Source organism: Callorhinus ursinus, unplaced genomic scaffold (assembly GCF_003265705.2).
Source record: "Callorhinus ursinus isolate GAN/ISIS: 27379988/994484 unplaced genomic scaffold, GSC_fseal_2.0 scaffold3, whole genome shotgun sequence".
In the NCBI taxonomy this organism is placed as follows: Eukaryota; Metazoa; Chordata; class Mammalia; order Carnivora; family Otariidae; genus Callorhinus; species Callorhinus ursinus.
Window position 1 is genome coordinate 52385433 of NW_027397065.1, and position 16674 is coordinate 52402106.

The 16674-nt window shown below is 47.1% G+C and overlaps 1 protein-coding gene and 1 pseudogene across 4 annotated transcripts in view; both read left to right on the forward strand.

Annotated features, from left to right (window-relative positions):
• The window catches only part of SH3TC2 (SH3 domain and tetratricopeptide repeats 2), a 51599-nt gene extending 38568 nt beyond the window's left edge, over nt 1–13031 (forward strand). The window contains exons 13-17 of one of the 4 annotated variants that reach the window (XM_073890887.1): nt 3342–3492; nt 5806–5928; nt 7560–7710; nt 9526–9722; nt 12148–13031. In XM_073890887.1, the coding sequence (XP_073746988.1) occupies nt 3342–3492; nt 5806–5928; nt 7560–7710; nt 9526–9722; nt 12148–12339 (814 nt within the window). In that variant the 3' untranslated portion in view covers nt 12340–13031. Of the gene's footprint in view, nt 1–3341; nt 3493–5805; nt 5929–7559; nt 7711–8513; nt 9723–12147 lie in introns of those variants that run through there. The other 3 variants (XM_073890888.1, XM_073890889.1, XM_073890890.1) reach the window with 3 other exon arrangements.
• On the forward strand, nt 9927–10714 carry LOC112819740 (enhancer of rudimentary homolog pseudogene; annotated as a pseudogene).
• Nucleotides 13032–16674: the final 3643 nt, after the last annotated feature.

The following is a 16674-nucleotide window of genomic DNA, read 5'->3' on the forward strand; positions in this document are numbered from 1 at the left end:
GACCAATAGCTAACATTTCTGAAATCCCGAGCCAGGAAAGAACTGTTTCAACTGACATGTTGTCATTTGAGCACTAGGCTAGATGTACTTCACCACCCCACTTTTGCAGGTGAGGAAACTTTGTTCAAGGTTGAAAAGTAGCTTATGTTCTTCAAAACTTCTAGGCTGTTAGAGGGGTAAAAGCAGCAGAAACCTTCCCATGTGCTGGTTTCTGAGCCTGAGATTGAGCACTGCTTGAGGGTGCGTGCGGGGTTCTGGAGTCAGATTCTCAGGGTTACACTCTGGTTTAACCAGCGTTTATTACCTGGTCCCTGTCACTTACCCCTTCTGAGCCTTGTTTTTCCCATTCGTAGAATGGAGGTAATAATGTTACTGCTCGCTTAGTTCTGTTACGATGATCACATGGGATAATGCATGCCAAACGCTCAATAAATATCAGGGAACCATTACTGTCACGTATTACAAGACAAAACCGCAGAGGGCTCAACATAAAGCTTTAGAAATGAACAGTGCAAACTTGGACAAGATAAAAAGGTCCCCATTGGGTTTCTTTATTTGCATAATGGGCTAGGATCCCTCGCGGCTTAGTGTTTCTGAGGTTTAAATGGGAGAACGTATACTGAAAATTCACATCCCAACACCTGGCATGGGGTCAGCTCTTGGTGAGTAGCAATTCTTATTATGGCAATGGGGCAGGACCAATGAGTGAGAGGTCAGACGCTCATTCAGGCAGGGCAGGATCTGGAAAGCCCCGGTAAGGGAGGGAAAGAGGAAGTCTGGGAATGCAGGTGCATCAGAGTTCCTTGGTCACAAGTTCATGGCTGAGGGCCAGGTGGGAAGGAAGAAATAAGGACTTAGCTGTAAAGACCAAACCTTTGGGGCAGGAAAAGTGGGAAACAGAGGACTCAGGGTTGAAAGAGGAGAGATACCCTGACAGGGCCTGGGCATACGCGGCCCAGGAGTGCATGACACTTGGGATGAAGGCTGTCCCCCCCAGCAGGCTCCTTACTTCTTTTGATTTGGGAGCTAAACCACACCTAGAGCCTGCTGCAGGTGAGGCTGAAGGAACTGGGATGTTGAGCCATTCCAGGCCAAGCCGGTGGCTCGTCCGGTGGGTGATAAAGCGCTGCCATTGTCATATGCAAACGAATGGGGTGGTGATCACTGACATGACAAGACCAAGGAGGCTGGAAACCACCTCCCAAGTTCAGACCTTAATGCATGTGTTTTTACTGGATATCATGGCTCAGGTGTACGTGCTGCTGGGAGGCAGTGGTCTTTGGAAAACCTTGCATGCCCAAGGAGTCTTGATGGTGCTGTGTGACTAGCTAGGCTTCTGTAAATCCTGCCTCCCGCAATGGGGTGTTTCTTGGAAATATGGATCTCTCATCCGCAGTCATAGTGAGCTTGGAGAGAAAACGTCTAAGAAGCAAAGTTCCTCTCCTCCTCTGTAATTGGCTTCTTTGTAATAACCCAAATCTTGCCCCCTGGGGGTCTGGAGAAAACAACCATAGCCTAAGTGTCTCCCAGGACAGCAAATGGTGATAAAGAAAAACAGAGCAGGAAATAGGAGGATGAGATGTATGAGTCCTGTCTTCATCAACTGTTCCAGTGGGAGTGGGGAGAGCCGTGCTTGGAAACTGTGCTGGAGGTCGGGGCGGGGGGCGGTATGAAGCAGGCAAGAGAAGGACAGGGCTTCTATGATAAAAGAATTTTTATCCTAGCTCAACCAGGGAGACTGGCGACCAGCTCGGCATCCTGTGCAGCTTCTCAGCTCACGGCATGGTCACAGCAGCAAGTCTGACATTCTAATACTTAAGTGAGAGTGGCCTGTGAACATCCTGGATGTCATATCAGGAGCTGGGCAGTGGGGAAAACCTAAGTTCTTTCTTCTCAAAACTCCCAAGGGCCAAAACCTGTCACTTTCTCTAGAAGGCCAATAGCCGCCTCATCGCCAAGATGAGTCAGGGCCTCATTAGTCGAAGGTGATGCTTGTTTCCATCACTGTGCACAAGGGTTTGGGGCTGAGTTGCCCATAATGAGGTTTGATGAGGACCTCCTAACTGTTCATACACTTGGTTGATGATGATCAGTGTTTCTAGAAGGATCTGTATGGTTTGGAGTAGTGGTTCTCAGACTTTGGTGTGCATGAACAATAACCTTGGTGCATTAGAAATCCAGATTCAGGGCTTGCATCTGTAATTATTTGGACTTAGTGAGTCTGAGATAACTCTAGGAGTCTGTGTTTTTAATAAACTCCCAGATAATGCTGCTGCAGGAGCACCATGAGTCTCAGAGGAAGGTAGGCACTGTGGGATGCATTCCGGGCTGGGACTCAGGAGAAGGGAGTTGTGGCCCCGGATCTTCCCCTCATGTGTTGTGCAACCTTGTGCAAATTACTTCCCACCCTTGGGCCTGTTTCCTCTATAACATAGGGGGTTGGGTTGGATCTGCAAATCTCAACCCACATTCGCAGTCAAGTTGCTATTGAGCTTTGACAAGATGCTCCCAGAGTCTCCCAGGCTACCATGGTGTGTCCATGCATTGGGGTCACTTTGCCTGTGTATGTATGTTCAAAAAGCTTCTGGGTGATTCTAATTGCTGCTGGAACGGAGAACTACTAGATGATACCCAGTGTTCCTTCTTTTTCTAGAATTCTGAATCTGTGCACACTACAATACCTATGCCTCATTTCTTCATTAATCCCTGTCGGGGAGGAAGAGTTTTCTATATAAGACAATTTTCCAGATAATTAGAGTCCTCCATTAGGCACCAACCTCTTAAAACTTTTGCCCTTCTTTGATTTTTCTTCTTAAACAAAACATCAACATCTTTTTGATGATTTAAAGTCACCACCACGGTCATTCATTTGTGCATTTATTCAATAAATATGCATTTGGCATCCCCTGTGTGTTATAGGTGCTTATGGGAAAAAATGTCATAGTGCAGTCGAAAGATGGTTGGGCCATGGTCCATACTAATGAAAGTGACAACTAACATGAGCATTCATCACTGTTACTTACTCTGTGGGGGGCACTGTTCTGGGCACTGCAGTTTCTCCATCTCATTTAATTCTTCCAGCAATCCTCTGAGGCAGGTACCGTGATATCCCCATTCTACAGATGGGGAAACTAAGGCACAGAAAGGTTCTATACGTTCTCAAGGTCACACAGATGTTCGAGGCAGAGCCAAGATTCAAATCAGGCCCCAACCTCTCTGTATGATCAGGGTCAATCTCACTCCCTCCACGAGCCTCAGTTTCCTCCGGTGCTGAGTGACTCCAAGGCCCCTCGGAGGGGTCCCTTGACTCACACCTAATGGGTCTGTGTCTGTCCCCCCAGGTCTCTCAGGAAGTCTCTCACCTGCATCAAAGAGAGCCTGCGTATCTTCATCGACCTAGGGGAGAAAGACAAGGCTGCTGAGGCCTGGCTCGGAGCTGGGCGACTCCACTACCTCATGCGGGAAGATGAGCTGGTGGAGCTGTACCTACAGGTAGGCCTCCTGTAGAGCTCATCTGCCCACTTGGGCCATTAGAGGAGACAGCTGTACCCTCCAAAGTGACCGGCTGTAGCTAGAGAGTGGTGATATCCATGCTGAGCCCTTGGAGGGAGGGTCGACCCTGGGATGCTCCCTGGGCACAAGATGGAATCCAGGGAGGTCTGGTGACCAACAATCCCTGAGTCCCAGATACATGCATGAGCTCTCAGAGAACGTGCTAGGAGACTCACTCATCTGTCATGTCAAGTAGATCTACTTTTGCTAAGCTCAACACACGCCTTGCCTTTGGGGTTCCACTGCAATGTGAGGCAAGGCTGATGTGTGCAGGGCGTTGACAGTACTGTCCCCTTCCAGTGTCCCTTTAATAGCTGACGTATGGTAGAGTGTAGTGGCTAAAAGCCTTGGAGAGACACAGGCCTGGAATCCAATCACAGGGCCATCAATCATGGACTGTGTGACCGTGGGCTTGCTACATCAGCTACTTCTGCTATGTCGTGGGGCCTCAGTGTCTTCATGGGTAAACCCGATCTCTTAGGGTAAGGGTTAGGTGTGTCACTTGCATAGTAAATGCATATGCAAAGCAAGCATTTACTAAATGCTTGGGACTTAGTAAATTCTTTTTTTTTTTTTTTGCAAAAGTTCTTTTTTTTTTTAAGATTTTTATTTAGTTATTTATTTATTTGACAGAGAGAGACACAGCGAGAGAGGGAACACAAGCAGCGGGGGGAGTGGGAGAGGGAGAAGCAGACTTCCCGCTGAGCAGGGAGCCTGATGTGGGACTCGATCCCAGGACCCTGGGATCATGACCTGAGCCGATGGCAGACGCTTAACGACTGAGCCACCCAGGCGCCCGTAAATTCTTAATGAATGGTATTTTACTATTATTATTAAAAATCCCTTGGATTTTTTTCTTTTTAATCATCATTTCTGTTATCTGCGCGAGGCTGACATTATGATGGTATATATTATTTGTTCCACTGAAAATATGCCAGTTATCTTTTCTTCCTTCCCATTTCTTATTTTCTCCCTATTATTCCCTTTATTACTTAAACTCACACAAACCCACTTCCACCGAGGCTTAATTATGGCTGTGTGGCATTGGGTGTGCACTCACTGTGCACAGGAGATTTTGCCCGCATGTCACATACCTGTTGTAGTTGAACCCTCATTCCAAATGCAGCAGGAGTTTCTACTCAAACTCCCATTCTACGGATGTGGCTCAGTGAGCCCGAGTAAGCTACTCGAGGTGATCTGGCTGGTAAGTGGTGAAAACTGCACACGGACAGTGTGACATAATGCCTTCACTCTCAGCCTCTACGCTATTCTGCCGTGAGATGTTAGAGGCTGGGAGGGTTTTCAGAGAGCAGATAATTAGGTCTAGCCTTTGGCTCTCCAGGAGGCGAGGCCCAGAGGGAGCTGAGCCGTGGGGTTGTTCGTTGCTTGGCGGCAGAGCCTCTGGATGGCAGGATCCCATCTCCCTGCCTGTTCCTCTGTACGGGGGGGTCTTGCCCCAGAGACTCCCTGGCCAGGCCTGGTCCCAGGCCCGCACAACCCCAGACTGGTTCCTGCTGTTCTGCAGGGCCATTCTCAACCTCAGGCTCTCTGAGGTCCCCTAGTGGTGCTGCAGATGCTGTGGGGTCCATCCACCACTTCAGCTTCCTCTCCGCCTTCTGTTTAGATGCAGTATGGAAGCAAGAGATAAAGAGGTCCTAGGTGCCAGGAGAAGGGTACGGGGCTGGAAGGCACTAGCATTTCTTTGCCACTAACTACTATATAAACACAGAGTTCCCGTCTCCTTTCTGAGCCTCAGTTTCTCCATCTGCGAAGTGCAGGTGTTGGATGAGATCACTGTTTTCCAAGCTGCAGCTATTTATGGGTGAAGTTCATGGTTTTGCCATGTTCATGTATTTTCTGTACCATTACTATTTTCTTTGACTCAGCTTCAAATCAACTTAGTTTTTTACACTAAATAACACTATCTGAAATCACAGGTGTGGATGTATTATTAATCTTTTCTCTAAAACACATTAAAATAAATACTGAACTATTAAAACATAAGATGTTTGTCTATGTACTGCTCAAAATCGTCTCTCGGGCTACCACAGCAGTCTTTCATACCGTGGTGGGGAAATGCCGGACTAGGGAGTCGCAAAGGTTTCTTACCGGTCCTGTGAGTGTGGAGGACAGTTCAGCGTTCGGAGGATGTGAGCAGAGGGTTAAACCAGGTGGTCAGGATCTCATTCCTGTCGCTCCTGTGGATATTTGGAAGGCCTCTCTGCCTTTGACACCTGTCTCTGTCCCATCCAGGCAGCCATCCAGAAAGCCCTGAAGTCTGAGGAGCCCTCTCTGGCTCTCAAACTCTATGAAGAAGCAGGTGATGTGTTCTTCAATGGGACCCGCCACAGGCACCGTGCGGTGGAGTATTACCGAGTAAGTCCCGGGCTGCTCCGTGCACCAAGCTGGGCCCTGGTACAAATGTGGGCAGGGCGACGTGGCCTGGGGTCCCCTTCCCCTCTCTTGCTGGGATTCCTTTTTCTTTCCTTCCTCATCCAGTGCCCACCTGCTCTCCCTTTTTTTCAATCAACGGGCTCTCAAAGAAGGGGTTGATAAACTCTGTCATTCCTGGGCTTGATAAATTATCCTTTCTAGGAAAACACACCAAAATAATTACACCTCTTGGGTGCATGGTACTTTACCATTTCTAGCATAATTCTGTGTTTACCAGAATGTTCCTGTGTACCACTGGCGGCATGATAGGAGATGATGGATCCCCGGATGAACACTTTCGTTTTACTATGTTTTTATCAAGTGTGCGCATTCAAATATTTTTTTTTATTTTTTTTATTTTTTTTCTGCTTAAAATATATTTTATTCTTTTTTTAAATAATTTTTTGTTATGTTAATCACCATACATTACATCATTAGTTTTTGATGTGTTCCATGATTCATTGTTTGTGCATAACACCCAGTGCTCCACGCAGAATGTGCCCTCTTTAATACCCATCACCAGGCTAACCCATCCCCCCACCCCCTCCCCTCTAGAACCCTCAGTTTGTTTTTCAGAGTCCATCGTCTCTCATGGTTCGCCTCCCCCTCCGACTTACTCCCCTTCATTCTTCCCCTCCTGCTATCTTCTTCTTTTTTTTTCTTAACATATATTGCATTATTTGTTTCAGAAGTACAGATCCGTGATTCATCAGTCTTGTACAATTCACAGTGCTCACCATAGCACATACCCTCCCCAATGTCTATCACCCAGCCACCCCATCCCTCCCACCCTCAAATATATTTTAAAAATTAAAAATGTGTAATACCAGCACATCAAACCCATGACTTCACAGATATTATTGCAAAGGATGAGGCAAAGTAATAAAAGACAGTTGATTTAAAAATGATAGTAATTAAATAATTGTGCAGATGTTAAACAGATATGTCAAAATCATAATTGTTCATCACTGACTGAAGGTTGGAAATCTCATTATCTTATTTGACCCTAAAATTTCATTTATTCATTCATTTGCTCATTCAGCTCTTTATTCAGTCATCAAACATTTATCAATGTGCCAGGCACTGAGCTAGGGGTGGGGAGAACAAGAAGCATGTCCCTGACTATTGAGCTACTCATTGTTCTATGCACTTTAGAGATGAGAAAATTAAGTCTAGAGGGATGAAGTGACCTGCCTACAATTCTATCATAATAAAAGTAATAGAAATGACCATTTGTTGGGCACTCTCAGACACCATGTGCATACTCCACAGATGGTGCTGTGGTTGCTAATGGATCATGTGCCTGGGAGGTGAATACGTTCCCATGTGGCCTCAAGAAATGTCATCTTCCTTTTCCTCATCTCCGTTTTTCTGGTCTTAGGAGGTCTGATGACCTTTAGTTCTCCTACCTCTAAAATCTGGGCAGAGCAACCAAGAGCAAGGGCCAGGAGAGCGAGCTGTGAAAAGCCATGGCCATCCCCCCAACCCCTACCAGCAAAATGTAAGCCTCCTAGAGTACGGTCTGTACCAAGGATTCTTAGCTGGACTATGTTTCCATGTGCTTCTGTTCTCAGGCCGGGGCCGTTCCTTTAGCGAGGAGGATGAAGGCCCTGAGAACAGAGCTCCGGGTTTTCAATAAACTGACGGAGCTGCAGATCAGCCTGGAAGGCTATGAGAAGGCTTTGGAGTTCGCCACCTTGGCGGCCAGACTCAGCACGGTCATAGGTAGGTGGTCCTGATGGTCGGCCATATTGAATGGGAGGGCTACCCGCTTATCCAATGCGGGGATAACATAGTAGTAACAGCAGAGGCTCTGGAGTCAGACTGCGTGGGTTCAAATCCCAGGTCCAACTGAGATCTTAGTTGTAAGCAAGCTGCTTAATGTCTATAAGCCACAAGTGTGTCATTGGCAAATGGGGATTAAAAACAGCCCCCACCTCATGCAGTTGTTACGAAGACCGGTGATTATCCGTGTAAAACCCACAGCACAGAGCTTTATACCTAAGTCCTTGCTGAGTGTTACCTGCACCATACTGATTATCATTCCACCGTTGGCATTGTTTCCCAGTGCAGGGTAAGTGGTATTTTATCCAGTGCACAGGCAGTGCCCCTGTTACCAGAGACCTCTGCCCTAAATTTTTAATGGGTTGATTGTTAGTCAGAAGCACATTTTCCACACGGAATTGAAAAGTAAATGAAGATCAAATTCCCATGAACTTAACTCACTGTGTAGCTGAGAAAGCTTGCAATGACCCCGGAAGCTAGTGGGAAACAGGAAAAAGGCAGAATAAAAAAAAAAAAGACGAAAAAAAAACCCCCTCCTCTTGAATGTTGGTTTTGAGGAAAAGCAGGTTTGATTAGAGAAGGCTTGATTTGATGGAGGGGCAAATGGAGTCTTCTGGGAGGATTCTAGAAGGGACTTCTGGGCATTCTCAAGGGCCTGAGATGTGGATGGCACTGGACTTTATTGTGTCTAATTGCACTTCAGAGCTCTCTCTCTCCTTTACCTACCTTTTTCTTTACTGCAGAAAATCTTATCTGAGGGACAGTCTGCTATCTCAGGAAAGGCGGTGGGAGCCCCAGGCAGCTCCCGCTCTGAGCACTCCTTTATCCTTCCCTGGACAGAAGCTGAAAGGAGGCTATATCCACCCTGTTATGCACTTCCCCGTGACTGGATTTTTCCATATCGGAGAATTTTCTCTCCCTTGGATTTTTTTCTTTTATTTTTGGCTTTTGTCTCTTTGAAGCTTAAAAGTGATGTTTTTCAGATTGCATCAAACAGCCACCTTGCAAATATTCCAAAACCACAATGGGAAGCCTTTGTTCTCTTTAAAAGGCCACTTTGTATTAAAGGAGTTGGTTATTAAAACAACAGACCCACCAAAACCCCAAACAACAAATCATAGACCCATTAGACACCAAGGTTCTAAAGCATGAGTTAGAAGGGGCGTTGGCGGTCGTTCTCTGTAGTCATCTGAGACTTTGAGCTGGTGAAGGAGCCAGAGGGTGACTGCTACTGGGGGCAGCCCCAGGGAGCTCTCTGAAGGGGGAGCCTTTCATGTGGAGAAGACCTTTGTGCTACAGAGTTAGTCATTACAAAGAATCCTTAGCTACCCCATCAAGCTAGTCTTGTCACCATGTCTCATTACAGTGATTTGGGAATAATCATTTCCCAGAATCTTGAGTTACAGAAACATCTGTTAAAAAGAGAAGATTTTTTTCAGGAAATCGTCCTATAAAATCTTGACGAGAGCACACGTGCTCCAAGCAGTCACTCCCAGAGCCTGGTGTTTTCTTTTGCATCACTTACCACAGGTGTAATTTTGCCTTCGTGTGTGAGATTATTTAAGGGACATCTGTGTCCTAGGAGACAGTGAACCTCACACAAGGGCAGGGACCTCTTCTGCTTTATTTTGTGTATCCCAAGCACAGTCCCCGATCCTTAGAAGACTTTCAAAAAATAGCACAGGATGGGGTGAGCGATCGGATGCCCGTGAAGCATTGGCTGCGAGATCTCTCCCTTAGTCTTGCAATTCCTAGGAGATCAGAAGCAGGAGCTGGTGGCCTTTCACCGTCTGGCTACGGTCTACTATTCCCTGCGCATGTACGAGATGGCTGAGGACTGCTACCTGAAGACTCTGTCTCTCTGTCCACCCTGCCTGCAGAGTCCCAGGGAGGCCCTATACTACGCGAAGGTGTATTATCGCCTGGGCCGACTCACCTTCTACCAGCTGAAGGTAAGAGCCAGGCTTACAAGGCTGTGTGAGAGCGGCAGTCCCACCCTATTCTTCCCTGACCCACCACCTTCAGGGTACAGTCGCGTGGCCCAAGATGGGGAGTCACATCTCATAGGGTGGGGAGTGACTCCTCTGGGGACATGATGGTTCTTTTCAGCCCCAGTGGAGACCTCAAAGATGCTCCTGTCTGCTGAGAGGGATCCTAGCTCCCCTTTCTCCTTACCCTGCTATGACTTCCGTAGCCACTTTATCTGTCAGGTACTATGGGGACATTGCCTTGTCCCTGTGAGTTCCTCGAGGGCCTAAAGAAATGTGTGAGATGCAAAACAAAACAACTATAAGCTCCAACATTGAAATAAAAATTAATGCTTGGTGTGCGGCGGCAGTGTCGGCAGCGGCTGCAGCGAGAGAGTTTGGCGCGATGTCTCACATCATTTTGCTGGTACAGCCTACCAAGAGGCCAGAAGGCAGAACTTATGCTGACTATGAATCTGTGAATGAATGCATGGAAGGTGTTTGTAAAATGTATGAAGAACGTCTGAAGAGAATGAATCCCAACAGCCCCTCTATCACATATGATATCAGTCAGTTGTTTGATTTTATTGACAATCTGGCAGACCTCAGCTGCCTTGTTTACCGAGCTGATACCCAGACATACCAGCCCTCTAACAGAGACTGGATTAAAGAGAAGATCTACGTGCTCCTTCATCGGCAGGCCCAACAAGCCGGGAAATAGCTGAGTTAGAAGCAGTGGGGGCTGGGGGGTGGGCTTGGAACACAGGTGTGTACAGCGTGCTGCAGTGGCGGCTCTGTATTATAGTAATCCTGTCTCCATCTTGGTGTACTCTAGCCAGGATGGAAGGTATTAGATGAAATGTGAGGATCTTGTTCAATCTGAAACCCCCATTGCCCCCTTCCCCTCCCCCCTTTTTTTTTACTTAAACATTTTTATGATAATTTAGATGGAAGTTGTTTGTCAGTTAATCTTGGTTCCAGTCCTTCAAACTGTTCATATCTACTTTATAACATTCGCTGTACTAATCCTTCAGGTTGGGGTGGGGGGGGGTAGTGACAGTTTAGTTACATGCTCAAGATAAAGTCTTAGTGAAAAATGAATAAATGTTCTTTAGTTATAAAAAAAAGAAATAAAAATTAATACTTGTGTGTCTTCAAAATATTATAGGTTAACTAGTCAGTTGTGACATATTTCTTATAAAGTTATATAAAACTCTAGGAGAAATCTGGGTACATGCTAACATGTTTGAGATAGTGAGGTGGGGTCTAGGAAGGCAGACACGTCTCTGTCCTAATGAGGCCTTAGCCCTGACTCTCATGTTTGCTCGGTGGGAGTTGAATTCTGAGCTTCTTATTTTTCCAGCCACTTCTGGAACTGTGTTGGCGGTCTGAAAGTCTCTGTTACAATTCTGGCCCTCGAACTTTGTCCCCGGTATTGGCTTCCCCTTACCAGAGGTCTCTGTCTGCACCAGCACAGCCCTTAATCTCTTAATATCCTCTGAGACACGCATGTGTTTGGCCCCCAGGGGAACCTCAGGGCAACTCTGCTGTCCTTTTCTTATTTACCAGACGTTGTTTCTGGCCCGAATTAATTACTGACTTATGAGGGTTAATGGGAACCAGACATCCCTTTTTGAATCTCACTCAAAGAAGCATCTGTTCCTCATTCCTACCATGTGGGGGAGCCATGACGGTAGTGACGGGCTCCCCAGCCGCCTCGCCTCTGTTCCCTAGCTCCCCAGAAGTGGTTCAGGGAAAAAGAGTGTATGACCGTATTGACTCAACCAGGGGATCTAGGGGCCAGGCAGAGGAGTTCAACTCAAATTAGCTTAAACAAAAAAGGCGATTTATTGGCTCAAGTAACTGGGAAGTTCAGGTATAAATTTAGGAGTTTTAGGTAGTTCTGGATGCTGGTACTCAAATGTCATCACAGATTTCCTCACCTTTTCCTGTTTCTCGTCCCTCTGTATGTTTTTACTTCTCTCTGTTTCTTGCTGTCCTTTGCATCCAGCTCTTGGCCGGCTCAAGCCCATGGCTAAGAGGGTGAGGGACCGTTTGCTCTATGAGGTCACGCTGAGAGGTCCCAGGGAATGACTGGGCTAGGTCGGCCTGAGTCATTTAGGAATCCCTGAGGCCCTGGGCCCAGGATGATGCCGCTTCGTGATTGGCTGAGCCTGGGTGAGGTACCACGCCTGTGCCTGAGGATGCAGGGCCACTGAGGGAGCAATGTCACCTGTCCGGTCCACAGTAGAGTGGGGCAGGAGGTCCCCTAGGAACCAGGAGGAGGGGCTGGGAAAGTGTGTGGGGCAGGCAGAAGCTTGAGTTCTGAGTCCCCGGCACTGCCTCTTGGCCTCTCCCGGAAATGTTTGCTTACAGCTGTCTCTTCTCTGCCCCCTTGCTGTGCGGTTAGGATGCCCATGATGCTACCGAGTACCTCCGGCTGGCCCTGGCAGCAGCGGTCCTGCTGGGTGATGAGGAGCTGCAGGACACCATCAGAAGCAGGCTGGACAACATCTGCCGGAGCCCCCTGTGGTACAGCAGCCCCTCCGGGCGCTCCTCAGAGAGGGCGCGGTGGCTGAGCGGCGGGGGGCTGGCCCTCTGAGGACAGCTGTCCCAGATCTGACAGGTGGCCGTGGCCAGAGCTGCCTCCCCACCCAGGGCTCCTCCACCCCGACCTGGGGGGTCCCTGTCATCACTTGGCCCAGCCCTTAATCTTCCCAGGGGACAAGCACAGCCCAGAGGGAGAGGGGCTCATTCCAGGCCACACAAGGAGTGGATGATAGAGCAGGGATTGGAAGTCCTGGCTTTGTGTCCAGAGCGTTTCCAGTGGACTCAAGTCCACGCGTACAGCCTCTGAAAAGCACTTTGTCAATACACAGCTCTCCTAGAGAAAATGAGAAAGCTTGCCCCTAGGGGGAGCCTCTCTCCTGCCCACAGTGAGGAAATGAGGCACACTGACTTCTCTCAGGGAAAGCCCCCCTCCCCTTGCCAGCAGAGAAACTGGTAGTTTCTTGCTTCTCTTTCTTCAGCCAAAGGAGGTCCTCCTCCCCCTGCTCATGGGGACTGGTGGGTGGGAATTCACCATGCTCTTGGCTCAAAAGACGGCCTCAGAATGGCCAGCTCAGCGCACGGGGCCTGGGGTCTCATGCGGATTCACTTCTCCATCCTGCCTGAAGCTCTGCTCCTCCATAACCTTCCAGAAACTCCGGGAGGCTCCTCAAGGGCCAAGGCTGAAACACTGAACACTAAGAAAATTATGACATAAATTACATGTAAATTGTGTATATTATTAAATATTGCTCATCTACATTTATGCACATTTGTCTCCTTTATAATGGGGAGAGATGAGATGGGGGAGGCTTGAAGGTTGGTTTAAATACCAAGGTACCATATGGATTTCAGGGCAGCTCCTCAACAAAGCATCTCTATCAGTTATCTGTCACTGCATAACACATGTGGTGGCTTGAAACACCCTTTTATCTCACGATTTCTGTAGGAAGGCAGGAACCCAAGCATGGCTTAGCTGGTCATCTGGCCCTGGGCGGCTCACAAGGCTACAGTCAAGGCTTGTCAGCTTTGGTCTCCTCAGTCTTAGCTAGGGGAAGGCTCTGCTTCTAAACTCACACCCACGGCTGTTGGCAGGAGTCGGTTCCTTGCTTGCTGTTGGCCAGAGGCTGCCCCCAGATCCCCGCCATGGGGGCCTCTCCACAGGGCAGCTCACAACATGGCAGCTGGCTTCATCAGGGAGCAAGTGAGAGAGAGCCGAGCGAGAGAACAGTCTCGGCTTAACCTCATCTCAGAAGTGACTTCCAATTAGTTTTGCCTATTCTATTCATTATAAGGGCGTTGCTAGGTCCAGCCCACAGGAGGAGGGAGAGGTATACCAAGGGTGTAAATACCAAAAGACAGGGAATCACTGGGGGCCTTTTCAGAAGCAGCCTACCTCAGTATCTGAGTGCTTTGATAATGGAATCAGGAATTCCCTAAGGCAGTGAATCCCAAGTATGGTCCGCTGACTGGACCAGCAGCATCAGCCTCACTTGTGAGATTGTTTGAAATGCAAATTCTGGGGCCCATGTAAGACCTCTGAATCAGAATCTCTGGAGCCCTAGCTTTTGCCTTGCTCTCCAGATGATTCACTAAAGCATTAGAAACACTGCTTTGGAGCCATGGTTCTCAGACAATGTGCAAAAGAATCGCCTGCAGAACTTGCTGAAAATGAGCTTTCTGATTCCTACTCCAGTAATTCTGATTCAATAGGTCTGGGAGATGCTCCAGGTACATGCATTTTTAAATGAGCGACTCAGGTGATCCTGATGCAGGGGGTTCACCTTTGTTCTGAAATGTGGGAACATACAAGACGATCTAGCCATAGGGCTGGCCACCGATGCCCAGCAGCTTAGATTTTATCGGACCCTCTGCCCTTAATTTCTAGCTTCTTGGGCCCACCAGATGGTTGGTAGTGCGGTGGGTTGGGATTGGCGTGTTAAGTTGAGTCAACATGGCATCTTCTAGTCATCAAGATCGTCTACACATCAGGACATCTTATTTTCTTTTAGGAGCTTGGTTGGTTGCCAAAACGGTCTCTGTTCTAGAGTATTTTTCTCTAGGAAGGAAACGAAGTGACCTAATCTACAACCATGTAAAATAGATGTGATTTTGTTCCCACCACAAACGGTAAAATCCCTGAGCAGGGAGGGATGTTGTGGATGGGTCTAACCTCCCAGGCAGCATCCTTTCAAAAACATTCCTGGGAGACAGACAAGGGCACATGTGTTCCAGAACAGTTAGGCATCTTATTTTGAAGAGGGCTTGTTTGGCCCTGGAACCCATGCCATGAACCATTCCCCATTTGTCTCAGGTTTCAGCCCCTTTCCCTTTTCCCACTGACCTCTTACTCTCCTCTGGCCAGATGCTAGTTTCGGCTCTGAAAGTGTGCTTCCCATAATGCACCAGGCTTTGGGACTGGCTTGTGGGGAGAGTAGAGAGAGAGGTTACTGTACTTAATGTAATTTAGTGTTGTAGTTTAACATTGCATTAAGATTTTTATTCTCTCCAGCAGTCACGTCTTACCTCTGGCTCACATTCAGCTTATGATCAATTGAAACCTCCTCCCATGTGAGCTTCTGTTTCTCTAGATCTTTCTTAACTGCTATAAATCTATATATGTAAAAGAAAAAATATATATATACACACACACATATATATATACCCTATATGTATGTATTTATTTTTAAGTGAAGGGTATTTTATCTACCCATTTTATATTTCATTCGGAATTTTAGCGAAAATTTTCTGATTCTATACACCTTGGTTCATCTGTAAACCTGGTACCTTTGCCTCTACCCAGATCATTTATAAAAATGTTCAGCATGTTTCCAAAGACGAGGGTAGGATTCATTTTTAAATGAGAAAAGCATTGCACTGTAGCATTGCAATTACTACATCCTATATGAAATCGCTCTGCTAAAATAGTCTTTAAAAGTGTTTCAGAGGGGCGCCTGGGTGGCACAGTCGGTTAAGCGTCTGTCTTTGGCTCAGGTCATGATCCCAGGGGATTGAACCCCGTATCAGGCCCCCTGCTCAGCGGGAAGTTCTGCTTGTCCTTCTTCCTTTGCTCTTCCCTCTGCTCGTGCTCTCTTTCTCAAATAAATAAATAAAACCTTTGGGAAAAAAATGAAAGTGTTTAAGAATCCCATTTAAAAAATATGGTTAACTGGGGCACGTGGGTGGCTCTGTTGGTTAGGCGACTGCCTTTGGCTCAAGTCATGATTCCGGAGTCATGGGACTGAGTCCCACATCGGGCTCCCAGCTTGACAGGGAGTCTACTTCTCCCTCTGAACCTCTCTCCTCTCATGCTGTTTCTCTCTCTCTCTCTCTCTCTCAAATAAATAAATAAATGAAAAAAGTCTTTAAAAAATATGGTTAACTATTCCCCTTGAAATCATGTTGATGCTCCCCTCCCCCCCAATCTACAGAGTGTGGAGTGGTGATTGGATCTGGTCTGTATTGAAGCAGGTTCTGTTGTATATATATCGTGGCCAAAGGTGAATGAATTAGTTACCCTTTTTAGCCTTGTCCTCCCCTAAAAGTTAGGAGGGGTACAAAGCAGCTCCCGGCTGCTTGTACCTAACCTGAATAAAGAACAAGGAGGGGATTACACATTGTGGAAACCCCTGTAACGTGTTTTCTCAACTTTCAGGTGCATGTCTATCCTACCCAACAGTGTTACCACTCTGAAATCCAGTATTGCTGTGATCCTTTGCTTATTTCCTTCTTGGTTATTTTAAGATGTCTTCAAATTGTGTCTCTGTGTGCATATGTGTGTGTGTGTGTGTGTGTGTGTGTGTGTGTGTGTGTTTGCTTGTGCTTTGTAAGTAACACCTGGGGAAGGGAGTATGTAGGGGTGGAAGGTGTCAGAATTAGGGGGAGAAACAGATCACCAGGTTAGGTGAGACCTGTATTTTGGTCTTGAATTGGACATTAAGTTGCACTGTGACCTTGGGCAAGTCACTGAGTCTCAATACCTGTCAGATCTCTGATCTGTGATATAAAAAGGATAATCACCTCTGGGTTCCTTCTCAGCAATGTTGTTCCATACCATATGAGAGCAGGAAAAGAGATTTTTACCTGGGAGATATTTATTTTTATGACCCCATTTTATTCTCTTCTTATATAGGTGAGTAAACTGAGAAATAGAAAAGTAATTTTTCCCCGTTACAGAGGATGTTAGTAGCAAAGACAGCAGTACTCAGGATCTCATGACCCAAGGACTTCGCAGTACTAATGACAGTGCTTCTCTCGCTCAGGGTGACCTTCCAGCAGGGATGCATGTGAGTGTATGCATGTGGGAGTGTATGCATGTGAGTGCGTGCATGTGTGCATGCATGCATGCGCATGTGTGTATGCACATGTGTATGTGTGGGTGCATGTGTGT